The sequence below is a fragment of the Aythya fuligula genome, chromosome 1 (genome assembly GCF_009819795.1).
Source record: "Aythya fuligula isolate bAytFul2 chromosome 1, bAytFul2.pri, whole genome shotgun sequence".
In the NCBI taxonomy this organism is placed as follows: domain Eukaryota; kingdom Metazoa; phylum Chordata; class Aves; order Anseriformes; family Anatidae; genus Aythya; species Aythya fuligula.
In genome coordinates, this window is record NC_045559.1 from 88,575,279 (window position 1) to 88,589,203 (window position 13,925).

Below are 13,925 nucleotides of genomic sequence, written 5' to 3' on the forward strand. Positions count from 1 at the left end.
AGTTGAGTCTGCTGAGTCTATTATTCCCACATGAACACTGTTTTCTTTATAAGCAGAGAAATAACGAGTGAGATGAAATGAAAAAGGAGCTAAGCTATACAGCACAATTGCAGTTTTGTATTTCTTGAAATAGGAATACTTAACTGAGTAGTAGAGCTCAATTTGTTTCAGAAAAACATCCCTCAAATATTTCTTCATATTCAGAAATAATAATGCGGAGTACTGCATACTTTTTCCCATTTGCTTTCCAAAGTTATTCGGTGAATTAGTTTCAGAAGAGGATATTCTGATGAAGTAGTGAATTGGAAGCAAAAAAAATCTAGACTAATTTTCAGAGTATATGTTTGAAGCTTCAGATCGCAAGAATTCCAGTGACTAGCGTCATTTTTGAACAATGTCACTGCCAGAGTTACGACATGGAAGGAAAGCATGTTATCTGTGTAGTCAGTGAAAATCTTTTGAATTTTGAATGGCCCATACTTACATGGAACTGAAACTATTCACTTTCAATGTGCAGGCACTCATTTAGTTAAAAAAATAAATAAATAAAAAAATAAAAAAAGAAAAAAAAAGTTGAGGCTGTTCAAATCTTTGTCGAGGTTAAGAAAATTGAAATATTTTTAGATTCTTCTTTAGGTTATTTCTTTCATCTGGTAATATCAGGCTTAAGTCTGGACTGCAAATGGAGAAAGATATGAAAAGTTGCACAGCAGATGATGGTATTTTGACTTTGTTCAGACTTTGAGTCTGTTATTTGGAATACTTGCAGGTCATTTTTTTCAGTTGAGGGGGCTGCTCAAAGTGAGCAAGATCATGGAGACCTGAAAATTTCAGAAGACTGTTTCTGTAGGTAAAAAAAAAAAATTCAAGATGGGACTCTTTCAGTCTCTCTGCATCTCTGCTTTGATAGTGAGATTTGTACCCAGACTAGGGGTGGGCAGTATTGCTTGCTTTCAGCTGCCAGTCCACCTGCAGAGCTTGTCCATCTCCACAAATTCCCACTTCAGAACATGGTACACACCAGGACTGTACACAGCTGGAGCAAGCCAAGACCAAGCCTGCACTTCCAAACTGGAATTTTGAAGTTGCAGTTGCAAAATAACAGGGCTAGACTTGAAAATCCTTGTGGATTCTTCTAGCTGTTGCCATGCGGAGAAAGCAGTGGATGTAGCAAGAGTTAAACACGGGAAGCAGCTAAGGAAAAAGCAGGAGGAGAGTAGGCTGGCTAGCTGCAGCAGGTGTAAGGTGGAAAGCCAAAGAATGGTGTGCCCACAGGTGGATGGAAAGTGGGTCTGCACCATGGTCCCTGAAACGTGCATAGTCCTGCTAGCTGAGCGCAACACTGCTAGCAGCATGGCTATGACAATGCAGAGCTTAGAGAGGGCCACCACCCCATTCGAGTGATAAATATTCTGGCATTTAGCCTGCAGCAGCATGTGCTGTGCTAGCTGGGTGCTTAGGTACTGAGACTAGGTAGCAGCTGGAGCCCAGACATACCGTGTATGCTTGCTGGCCTTTATTTACCTGACACCATGAGGAGCCCTCCTCATTACGGAAACCCCTTGCTATGGGAGACTGCAGTGTGTAGTAACTGGTGTTTTCCCCAAGGAGAAGTGCAAGACCAAATTCACTGTTCAAGTAGAAAAGTATAGGAGAAATAATTTTTAGTATGGAGGACATTGTGCTGCCCATGTTATTTGTAATTTTTGTGGCTACTGAGTAGAAACAAGGTTATGCAATATTCTGTTGTGCTCCAGTGTAATCAAACACCAGCCTCAATAAGGAAATAAATTCCAGTGAAGCAGATAAATTGTTTATTTATGTTTTAAAGCCAGACCTCATTAACTAGCTTACACACTGAAAAAGAGCTGAAAGATGAAAGCCATGTAACTGTAAATGGCTTATCAAGAGGGTGTCTGTGTTTGTTTTCCAACCTGCGAATGTGGGGACCAGCAGTGACCCTGAAAATCCGTGTTTACGGGCTTCAGCGATTACTTCCTTTCCAGAACAGGCTTGTAAGGGGAAGTCAACTACACCTCTAGCCATGCTAAATATGACAAAGTTAAATGTAATTTCTGTTACTGGACGTGAACACCCCACAAGCTGTCCATCTTGTGAAGACATTACCTGTAGAAACATATTGATGAATGGTAGTTTGTGGCTTTCAGGGGTTTTTATATGTACATACATGCATATATGTATATGGATCTTTTTATTCTTCCAGAAAAGAAGCAGTGGATTTCTACGTAGACCATCAATCAAAACCTTTTTATAAGTAGGTATATCATTTTCAGCTTGACATACATATTTATTGAATGCACATGATTCCTTTGCTGTATTTGTCACTGCAAGACCATGGGAACATCAGGGCTTGTCTTTAGTTGAGTGCAGCTCTTTGAGAAGTATGCACACTGCTAATCTTCCTCCAGGGACAGATCCTTATTCCAGCTATCCAGGGTTTTAACTCTCACTTTTACAGCCTGATGATATCAGGGGACTGTCTTTGGTCTCTCTGAAAAGAAAATGTTCCAAGCACGGCAAAACTTCAAAGCCAAAAGAAGGAGCATCTTCAGGATCAGAGTAGAACTTGCAGGTAATGAGAACTGTGAGGAAATACTTACCTGTGAGAACTGATTTGTAGCAAGTATCCCAAAACACAGGTAACTGAAAGGATGGTGCATGAGGCAATTGTTTACCATACTGCTACTCTTGGGCAAAATGTCAAACTTTGGTGATGCTGGACTGCTTTTCCTAACATGGAAAACCTTAGTCTTTCTGTAACTGATCAGGCTGACACTTATGTCCCAGACATTTTCAACAACCACCTTTCTTTTCCCTCTCTGCGTTTTATAGTCTACTTCTTTCAGGAAGAGAGTGTCACTCTGCCTTGTGTTTTTTGTGGAACATGGTTTTGCACTGTCGAAAGATCTGATTTCAGTGCTGTTATGAAGTGCCTGGGTATAAGGATCCGCCAACTTTTTTGCAACAGCAACTGATCTATTTTGGATCCAAACCCAAGCCCTTCACTGAGACATGTGACTCTAGGCTATGCCTGACCACTTTGGAGATCAGAGGAAGATTTAGAATTGCCTTTTCTTCACAGACTAAGTTTATTTGAATATGTTGATAAATAAGCAAGAGTTTTGCCTGTGGTGTTGTTTCACAGATACCTATCTACACTAACAGTAGCTATCTGAGGAACCACGAGCTTTTGTCCTCTGTGATGTACCTGGTCTCCCATCCTGCAGTCCTATCAGCTACATATTCTGTACAGGACTTTTCTCTAATTTACAAACAAATAGTTATAAATAATTACAAACCAAATAGAGCAAAAATCTTCAAGCAGGTGAAACGTAAATTCTGCGACCCATTTATATTTAGCATTTTATTGCTTGTCTGTAAAGACTACTTTCAGATTTAATTTGCAAGTTCACTAGTCAATGCAAGTTTGGTGAATAGTAAAAAAACCAACAACCCTACTTTGGAAAATAATGTTTTTCATATTAAAGAATTAAAATTATAAAATGAATGTATTTAATATTCAGAATTAGACTGCACAGTAAAGAGTGTTGTGGAAATCAGTTTCCTTCTTGGGTATGTATATGCATAAACCATTTAACTATCCTAAAGAAGCAGTCTCTCAAGAAGAGAACGTGAGTTCTAGTAGTATCCAGTAGCTTTTCCCACTGTAGATACTTTACGTTTATGTAATTCTTTATAGTTTTAGTATTTTTCCTTTAGCAAAGAGCTAGTAGTCTTCTGTCATGCCCACTGATCTGCACAAATGATCATTAGGAAAAGGATGGATGGAGAAGCATTCATGTCCACAAGTAGAATTGTGTAAAGCCTTTAAAAAAAAAGTAGTGCAAAAAGCATTGAATAAACTTTCTCTTTTGTTGGTTCTGTCCAGACTACACAGTGAAAAGACAGGATTGTCATTATGCATGCTCTGTAAAGATACAGAATTATAGCTGTGAGGTTTTTTTTTTTTTCTTTCTCTTTTGAATAGAACATCTGGGTTTCGAATTTTGGGTGGTTGCTTTTCTTGTGAGATGGTCAGGATAGGAGGCAAGCTGCTCCTGACAATCTCTTCTCCTTTCTCATATTCATCCCACCAAAATGAGATAATTTCTGCTTATGCCAGAATGTGATAACTTATTTGTGTTTAAGTCCTGCCTTCCTCCCAAACTTTCAAAATCTTACTTCTCCCTCCTCTCCTGCTTTGGATTTTGGCTGTACAAGCATTGACTTGGCATGCACAGAGGCCAGGCAAGCGAAGCACTCCATCCTAACAGCAGCACTGAGGTTGTGTCAGTGAGGACCATGCACAGGGCAAATGTAAGGATCCTGAAAGTCACTTGTGCAGAAGAGATATGCTTAGGAATCATTTCTGTCAGAAAAATCACTAGCAGGGGGCTTTTTCACCATCACCAGTACTGATCTTGTAAAATTTATTTTGAAACCTAACATACTACACAGTAGCTTGAGCTAGTTTGTGTTATCTGATTCTTTCTCTACAATCATAGTAAAAAGAGAGACTTTGCACATGACCCAGTCTAACCTCCTCCCCGAAGCAGGACAACTTCAAAGTCAGATGAGGTTGCTCAAAGCCTTGCTGAGTTGACTTCTGAGCATCTCCACTGGATAGTATGTTTTTGTTGGCTTTAATTTGTAGCCTGTATCACCATATGCTGTTTCTGTTTTGCAGTGAGCTTCTCCATTTTATAACAAGTGGTCCCGTTGTTGCTATGGAAATCTTGGGAGATGATGCAGTTTGTAAGTGGAAAGCGTTACTGGGGCCTGCAAACTCTGCAGTGGCTAAAACTGATGAACCAGACAGCATCAGAGCAAACTTCGGACATGATGGCATTAGAAATGCAGCTCATGGCCCAGATTCAGTTGCTTCAGCTGCACAAGTAAGTTTTTGACTGGGTGTATTAATTAGCTTTCTTACTAACATAATTTGGTAACATAGCTGGGTCAGGAATTCCTCTTTTTTTTGTTTTCCCATTTGAGTTCAGAATTAGTTTAGGTATTCTTCATGGATCCTTCTTAGCATGGAAAAATAAACTGTCTGTAAAGATAAATCGTGTTTATGTCTGTCACAAAGGGAAATCTTGGGCACTTTGATCAGGAGAGCATGCCTGGTCATTTTTACCATCTTCTACGTTTCACTTACTTGTTCTCCTCCACAGTCCTCACTAGTCTTCTGCTTGCAGCCCACTTTTCTCTGCTGTTATTGTTCATAATGTATATTTATGAAGACAGGACATTTTGTATTGTTTTGTGTTTTGAAAGGTAATACAGTGGGCCGGGCATTGATGAGTTTGGTTCTCTTTTGCTTTGTTTGCAGTCTGTGTCTTTTGTTAGAGTTAAGAAAAAACCCTGGGGCTGGGTGATAGATATTACCAGCATTTCTATAAGACTTATGCGCCTATTCATGTGCATCGATGTGGGGTAGATACGCTGATAAGCAATGGCTAGGACAAAGTTTACCTAACAGTTATTTGGTATTGCACCATGGTACCTTAGCTCTAGGCCAGCCTGGCCTGCCGGGCCTCTTTGCATGTCCCTGGTTTTGACAAGAAATCACGTTCAGGACCTGAAGCATTTTTTCTGATGGCAAGTTTGGTGGAGATGGTATGCATTTGGAAAGAGTTTGGATGAAATTGGTCTCTGGTGAAGTGACTTTTTTAATCACAAAAGTCTTTGTAGTTCAGATTAAACAGCCAGATGCCTTCATGTACAAAGGGAAACGTTTCTCTTTGTTCCTGTGTACTGCCACGACAGCTATGCCAGCTTTTGAACTGAGAGTGTAGGGGAGAGAGCATCTTTTAGCACACGACTTTGATTATAAATTTAATTAAGTGTTTTGTCTTAAGCTTGTTGTCCTTCTTGCATTTCATTATTTTTAAAAGGCAGTTTGAAAGCCTCACTCATCAGCGGTATTTCTTTGACAGGAGCTATTATATTGCTGAACTTCTGCAGACGTGTGCATCTTTGTGGTGTTACTGATACCAATCTCTGATAAGTCCACTGAAATTTTGAATTTAGCAGCCCTGTGCCTATTTTAATCTAGTAGGTCCAGTATTACATGGTTGTATTGCAGCTGCCATGGAAACTAGCTGGCTGCAGCTTGCAGAAGCTTTCCTGAAAAGAAAGAAATATAAGATAGAAGGGCCTAAACAAACTCTTCTGAAAGAAAACCAAAGTCCCAGCCACCTGTAATGAATGTATTGTGAACTAAACAGTTAAAGAAGAAGACTGCATTATTCTTTTTTGGGGCTAAATGATAAGTGAAAGTAGCCCTCTAGTGCAAGGTGGTGTCTCTCTTTCTGCAGGCCAAATTTGGGAATTTGTTTATATTAGGCATAAATTAAATATATTTTATTTTTAAGGCACCATTGGGTTTTTGTTTGGCATTTCATTATCCCAGTCCATCAGCATTATATATTTGCTTTACTCTTCTGGCTTTTAAGAGGCAAAAGAAAGTGTTAAATGTTTTATATATTTTGCTGCCTTTTCCTGGCTGCTGCTTTTAGAGCAAACATTGGTTAACGGAGTGGGACAAGGTCTTCGAATCATGCAGCATGTCATCAGAAGACAGATGTAAGAAACTAACCCTTTTGCCTCAGATATGCAAAGTTAAATTGTAGATCATTTTCTAGGAGAAAAACAAAACACACTTTCCCTTCCATTGGAAGATCCATTAGTTAAAATTGTATAATTGTTCAAGTCAGGATTACAGGAATTGTCAGAATGCCATGAGGTAAAGACTGCGAGATAGTTAAGTCTATTCCATCTGAATTCAGCTAGTAAATTAAATGAGACAATTCCAGGAAATGGCCTTTAGCGTTGTTACTGTAACACACAAAAAATCAGATAAATTTGGTAGTAATATCTCCAGGATATTATTATTTCCTTTAAATAGAAATTCATCAATTCTCTTACTTAATTTGACCAATAGGTCTTAAATGGAATCTGTGTCTCGAGCGTTTGGCTAATGTTTATTGGCAGATTGTGTAAGCTATGTGAATAAATGATATGGAAAGAAGCGTGAAGCTGGTAGTGAACAGTAAAAAAAACATCACTGAGGAAAAAAGTTTGGATGTCAGGCTTACCCCAGTATGGTCTAAGACCCAGGCTTCATGATACTTGAATAGCAATGGCAGGAAGAAAGGAAGTAATTGGAGGCAAAGAAGTTCTTTTGATCCATCCCAGAAATCAGAGCAATTGAGTTCATCAGCTTTCATTCACTAAGACCAAAAAAAAAAAAACGGAGGGGAGGGTCAGTAAGTCATAAGAAGGGAGTCAACAATTTTAGATGAAGTTCAGTTGTTTAAAACAAAAGGAAAAAATAGTTTTAAGCAGGTGGGATGGAGGTCAGTTTTGTATATAGAAGAACTGGATGCTCATTGCATTTTTGCTCATGTGGAAGAAAAAATAGTGTGAGAAAAGGGAAGCAATGATGTGTCTATTTGGGAGTTGATTTGGGAAAGATGCTGAGGAAAAAGAGAATTCAGAAAACTGGGAACACCTCTGCCAACTGATTGTGGCAGCAGCATTTTGAGTGCTCTGAATGGAAATAGATTGCATTGTAGAAGTGGAAGGGAAAAAATTGCAAGAAATATTCAAACTGTGATTTTATGATTGTAGTAATGTTGCCAGAGAGGGAAAGATATGTTTGAGAGAATATTGTAGGGGAAAAGTGTTTAGCACAAAAATCCATAATTAAGGTTTATTTTCTGTGACTATGGATACTTATGGTAAAAGTTGATGTTTGATGTATGTAGCTAGATAAAACTAAAATGTGTTAAATTACTGTTGTTTTCAGGAGCTGGAGTTGTTCTTTCCCTCCAGTGGAGGTCGTGGACCAGTCAACAGTGCAAAATTCACAAACTGTACTTGTTGCATTATTAAGCCTCATGCAGTTAATGAAGGTAAGCTATGCAGATAGTGGAGGTGAAACCAGCGTGTGCTTTGCTGTATCCCATGATCGTTCCTGTGCTACTTCTTTTTGCAAAAAGTGAAATTGCAAGAACACAGAATATATTTCATAGTATGTGCAAAAGTATGCAAGTACTTCATCTTTCATGCATGTTTTTTATTTCTGCAGTTTACTTCCATGGGTTGAATGCTGTTTGGGTGCTTTTTAATTTCAGAATAAGCAGTGAGAGGTGAAAATAAGTAAGAACAATCAAATTATAAATGAGATTCAATGAATCTGGCTGTGACAGCTTACCATATCTTTTCTCCTGTCTGTCCACCAGACTCATCTATGGGAGGTTAGCATCCCCCCAGCAAAATAAAAGCAAAACGTCTGTCTATATTGCAGGGCTTTCCGTTCACACAGTAACATGTTACATTAAAACTGCTCACAAAGGGGTATTTGTTCTGATACCAATCTTGTTCTGCTGACTGCAGTGAGGATGGAAAGTAGCGAAGTCTTATTTACTCTGTGAAAGGGAGCCAGAATCTTGAAACATTTGTTGGACTCCATGATGCTTTCTGTCCCAACTGTTGCCACGCAGAAATAATCTCACTTTTGTGTGCTCTACTTAGATAGAAGAACATGTGTAAGAGCAGTGACTGCAGTAAAATATTTTGGTTCTGGCACTTCAAAAATATTTCTGAATGCAGGATAAATATTGCCACGTCAGAACATTGAGGTTTTTCATGGTAAGATGTGGACCACACCACAACATTTTAATTACTTCTCTCTGGTTAGCTGAAATAGAAACAGCGGAAGTGGCCAGAGCAGTTTCCAGGCCTTTCACACCTCAAGTCTGAAGGGCTTGGTGAAAGAAATGACTTTTACAAGAAAGAGTCTTGCATTTACTGTTGGTAAAAGGCCTGTTATCTCTTTGAGGCCTTGCACTGTACTTGCTACTGATAAAGTCAGCAAAGAAAGAATGATGTTCCTCTTACCTGGACAGCAGGTGAAACTATGATATTAGCTGAACACTTGCAAGAGGCAAACTTTACTGTGGCAGGATTGTTAAGGTCCTTAATTTTTCAAAATGGCAAAGTGGATGGCTTGAGCTGTGTATTCTCATACTTGAGATGTAATTTCTATTGCATATGGGGGGTCAGACTCTTACTTAGTGAGCCCAGGCCTTCTTCATTTTAATCCTCTTCGTTTCTGTAGATTTCATAGTGCCCTGTCTGACACTTTTCTTTTGTCTTGAACTACTCAGATTTTTTTCTAAATCAAGGGACAAATTCTTGCTCCATTTGCACTCCCCTCTGTATGTTGGCTTAAGGGAGGGAAGAGTCACTGTGGCTGGGCAGCGATCTCCCCTTTTGGTGGAGAACATTGGTGTGGCTTTGCATTGAGTCTGGACTGTTCCCAGTGGGCAGCTTGAGGTGAGATGAATCCTTCACAAAGGCTGCAGGAACTCTCCGGCATCATCATCCCGATGGGCCAGGAACGTCCCAAGGAAGAGGATTTGGCTTTTTTAGCTTGTCTTCAGTCTTCCTTAGTCTTTCTTGTCCTCTTTAGCCTATCACAGAGTGGTATCTCTTTTGGAAGTCTTGGTTCTCGCAGGAAGCACTTTTGCACCATCACCAGTTGGAAGAGCTGTGCACAGCAGAGTAGAGAGCTACGTACTCACTTTACAGCAGTTTTTGGAAGACTTAATTCTGAAATAACTCTCTTGCAATTAAACTGTCTGGTTTAAAGCTGAAGGAACATAGCCTTTTTCATCTATTGATTCCAGAGCTTTTATTTTTTTTTGCATGCTATGTATCCAGTGACAGGCTGTCCCAGCAGAAGTGCCACCATTCCTCTTTCCCCTTAGAGACTGCTTTGGAGTCAAAAGAATTTGGGGAACCTGTTCAGACTCAGTGGTCTGTAACAGAGGAGTGAGGCCCTGCTCATCTCATCTCCCTTTTAACAGCTATTAGTAACTGTTTGATGATACCTGAGACATTCTGGTAGTTCCAGCAGCATCTCCTGTATCTCAATTAAAGTAGGTGCTATAGCAACTAATGAGCTTCCCTCTAGGCAAAATAGCATGTAGGAGACCGTGTGGTCTTAAAGAAAAGTAACTTGCCTCCCCCTAAGGAAACAACACCTCTCACTGTGGCTGTCCACTTCTGCCATTTCTAGCAGGAAGAATGCAAGGTGAAATGTGGCAGCTGGAGAGGGGACGAAATCCCACGTAGCCATCAGTGTCAGGCAGCAGTGCGACTGAGGCACAGAGAGGAAAGTTATGTGGGTCAGAGCAGCAGAGCCTCTTATGCATTGCAGATTTGATTTGTGCTCTACAAATTTTCAGTATTGAGTATCTAAAAATAAACCTTTTTGTAATTTCCTATGCACTGCTGAGGCTTTGAACTTATCTAATTACCATGAATATAATCTGCTCATTACACGTGTACAATTATGTGAAGTTTCACTTACACGCTTGAGTTTATACAGAGCCGTAGTCTTCTGCAGGAACATTTGACTGAATTCATGATTTGAATTCTACTTTCCTGTCCTTTTCCCCCCCTTTTTTTTTTTTCTTTTTTGAGCTGAGTAAATTGCATAACAAGTTCTTAGAAGGAAATAGCAGATATTTTTCACTTCCAGAAAATGGTTTCCTCAAGCCATAGGTAAACAAAGAAGCTTTTCGGTGAGCTTCCCTTGCTGTCGAAAGGCTGGATCAAACCTCCAGTTTGCATCTGTTAATTCAAGGACAGAGCTACTTCTTAGTAGCTGAATTTGGTTACTGTAGAGGTTTATAGGATCCCGCCCAGTGCTGAAGCGGTGGAAACTCAGTGTGTTTTATCTCCAGCCTTGCCGGCCTGCTCCCAGCCAGCACACAGCAATGCCAGTTGCTAAGCAGGCCGCCATGTGGTGCCGGGCCCTGCCACCTGCAGCCTGTCACTGGTGGGTGACAGGTAATGCAAGTGAGAGTACCCAGAGTACCTGGCAGGCTTCAGAGAAACCCTGGGGCCTGAGGAGGGGTGTTGGGGAAGTTAGGTGATGCTCACAGAGCTGGTGGTGCAGGGGCAGGGAGGGGTGGTACCACCAGCCCTCAGAGAACATGCATCATGTGTGCCCCTCAGAGCAGGAAAGCAATAGCTATTTTGTCCATGTAGTGTCCACATAATTTCTGTTGAGGGTCAGCAGCTGGGAAATTGAAGAATTATCTGGGAAGGCCATTGAAATCTGTGCCCTGGACTAGGCAGCTTTAGCTTGCTCTCTAGCAGCTCCTCCCAGTGGACTTGAAGCACTTCCCTGGCTGGCTGGGAAGCTGGCAGCAGCCAACTGGCTGGATTTGAACTTTGAAGAGGGCTTGCAAGAGCACTCCAGTTCCTCTTTGCTGGGGATGTGAAAGAGTGAAAAAGCAACGTGACACAGCTCCATGCAGACTCAGTCTGACCGGGGCTGTGTCTGAGGGATGCGGCCTGGTTTGACCTCTCTGGAATCTGCCACACTTTTAGGTGTCTTTTAGCTTCCTCCTTCTCTTGTCTTGGGACCAATTTTCAGCCAAGGAAGATGGTAACTAGCAAGCACAGCTCTTTAGCACTTTAAATGTAACATTAGTTACAGCACTACACTATCTGTTTTGTCAGCAGAAACAGTGTTTTGTAGGTCACTGAGTGGGATTAACTTTAATTTATTATGTGTAACAGGTTAGTCATGTTTGCTGTAGGAATTAGAATTTGATATTTCATGACTTTCTTGGCCTAAAATTTCTTTAATGTGACTTTTTCTTGGTTCCCTTGTGAAACAAACAGAAAAAAAAATGATGAAAATAATGATGATCAGGCTATAAAGGCTGAGATCAGAAGTGTGTTATATTTCACTTTTTCGTGTATGTAGGTTACAGCACAGAGCTTGAAAGTTGAAGCCCTGTCTTCCATTTCTGCACTCCCAAGCTAAGACAGGGGTTCTAAAGACAGAGTCTTGCCAAAAACAGATTTGGGGCTAGAACTGTGCCATGAACTTGAAAAACAAAACTTCTAGTTGGGAATTCATTAGACCTGATGCAAACTGAAAGGCCTGCCTAAAGACAAAGGAGCTTCTGTGGTCTCATAGAATCACAGAATGATGGACTCAAGGGCTTCTGGGTGTGTGGCTGCCTACACAGTTACATTTGTTCTCCTAGGATGTGCTAAGCTTGAGATTTTGTTCTAATGTTACTGGTAAATTGTACCCCTGTACCTTATTTGTACTTAAAAGAAAAAGTTAATGGTGCTGTCTACCACATTATTCTTCAATTAAGTCTCATAGAAAACAAAAGGAGCAGGACTGTTTTGTTTGTTTGTTTGTTTGTTTTTCCAAATGGAAAAGATATTCAATGGAAATATGATTTTAGACCTGCTCTGAGTGGATGATAAATGTTAAGAGAGCTATCGCCAGCTTTCCTATCTTAATACTTTTTGGACTGCATTAGCAAGTCACAGAGCTTTATATTGATCAGCAAAATGCTGCATGACAGGTGACAATAAGAATCATATTTCCTTATTTATGTAAAGACTTAGTCATAAAAAATGTAATTGAGAGTAGTTCTTTGCTCTAAAGACAAATCTAACTTTGTCAAAACGAATACCAAGGACAGCAATTCAGTCTGCAGCAGGTGCAGAAACACGGTTTACTTATGTAGGACCTCAAATGCAGTTACTTTACAAGAGATGGTGGAGAGAGGAAGACTAAAATCCAGCATTGCAGTAGATTATGTGTATGACTGAAAACAACCAGAGAGCTGTTCCTGACATGCAACAGACCTGTTGCTCTTTGAAAGAGAGAAGACGTCAATGTGAACCTGTTCAATTCACCTCTGTAGTGTGCTAAATTTAATTATGTGCATGGGGTTAGGAAAGGAAATAAGCTGGAAAAGAAAAAGAGGATGTAATAGGAGAGGTGCGAATCTGTCATCATTCTCAGGTCAAGATATTTATCTCATTGTGTTTTAGCAAGCTAATTAGTGTACATTAGATACAACTTTTAAAAATCATAAACAAGCTCTGGAAATTATTTATTCTCACCCTGGGTTTTTAAATAGACTTAAGTTTGCATAACTCATTATTTTAATTTCCAGGAAACTTCAGAAGTAGAACAAGATTTTCAGAAAGCTGTTTTCTCATACTTTAGAAAAAAATAGCAATACAATTTTTTCATAAGTAATCCAAAAGTATATATTCTGTCTATAAGTATACATTATAGAAAGGTAGAAGGCAGACATTGTGGACTTCACCTCATTGTAGGCAGAAACTTGTACCTTTTCTTTGTGTCTTGTCTACAAGGTTGAGTGCAGAGAGGCATCAGTGATGAGAGAGATGAACACAAATCTTTGCATGAACTTCAGAGAAGTACAGTGGATCATTTGCAGTGTGACCTCTGGATATTCTCACATGCAGTATGGCAATTTCAGTGCTACAGTTGACTGAAACTACTTAGTAAAGCACTGCACTTTCAGATGCAGACCTTTTTGCAGATAGGTTTGCACAGAGAGAAAATGCATTTGTATAAATTAAATGCACTCTGTCTCTTAGATTTTCCTTGAATATATTATAGACAGGGTGTTGCAGTGTTCTGAAGTGTTTGGTGGTCTGGTGACAATTATTTTTTATTTTTAAGGAAGTGAGAAAAAAATAATTAAAATAAAAACAACTTAGTTTTCAACTTCTGAATTAAGAAAAAAAAATTACCCTCCGTGAGAACAATAGTCCATCCACTTACGTCTGTTTTTTACATTCTTTGCTGTAGTTGTAATGATGGATATTCTATTCTTGAGGTGTTTGTTTTTTGAAACCAAGCCTATGTTGTTTCTTGATTATTTCCTGCATGACGTTTTAGCAACTTGGCATTGACTTCCCAGCTTAGACTGACTTTGAATTTCAGTGGCTAGTGGGGAAGCGGCATTTATTTTTCCAAGTATGAAAAATATTTTTTACCTTTGAATCAATTAAGGTAGAGGAGAAAGTGGACT

The 13,925-nt window shown here is 39.7% G+C and overlaps 1 protein-coding gene across 1 annotated transcript in view; it reads left to right on the forward strand.

Annotated features, from left to right (window-relative positions):
* NME7 (NME/NM23 family member 7) overlaps positions 1–13,925 on the forward strand; it is a 93,124-nt gene that overhangs the window by 29,315 nt on the left and 49,884 nt on the right. The window contains exons 5-7 of the mRNA XM_032184243.1: positions 2,225–2,275; positions 4,709–4,916; positions 7,835–7,940. Coding sequence (XP_032040134.1) covers positions 2,225–2,275; positions 4,709–4,916; positions 7,835–7,940 — 365 coding nt within the window. The remainder of the gene's footprint in view (positions 1–2,224; positions 2,276–4,708; positions 4,917–7,834; positions 7,941–13,925) is intronic.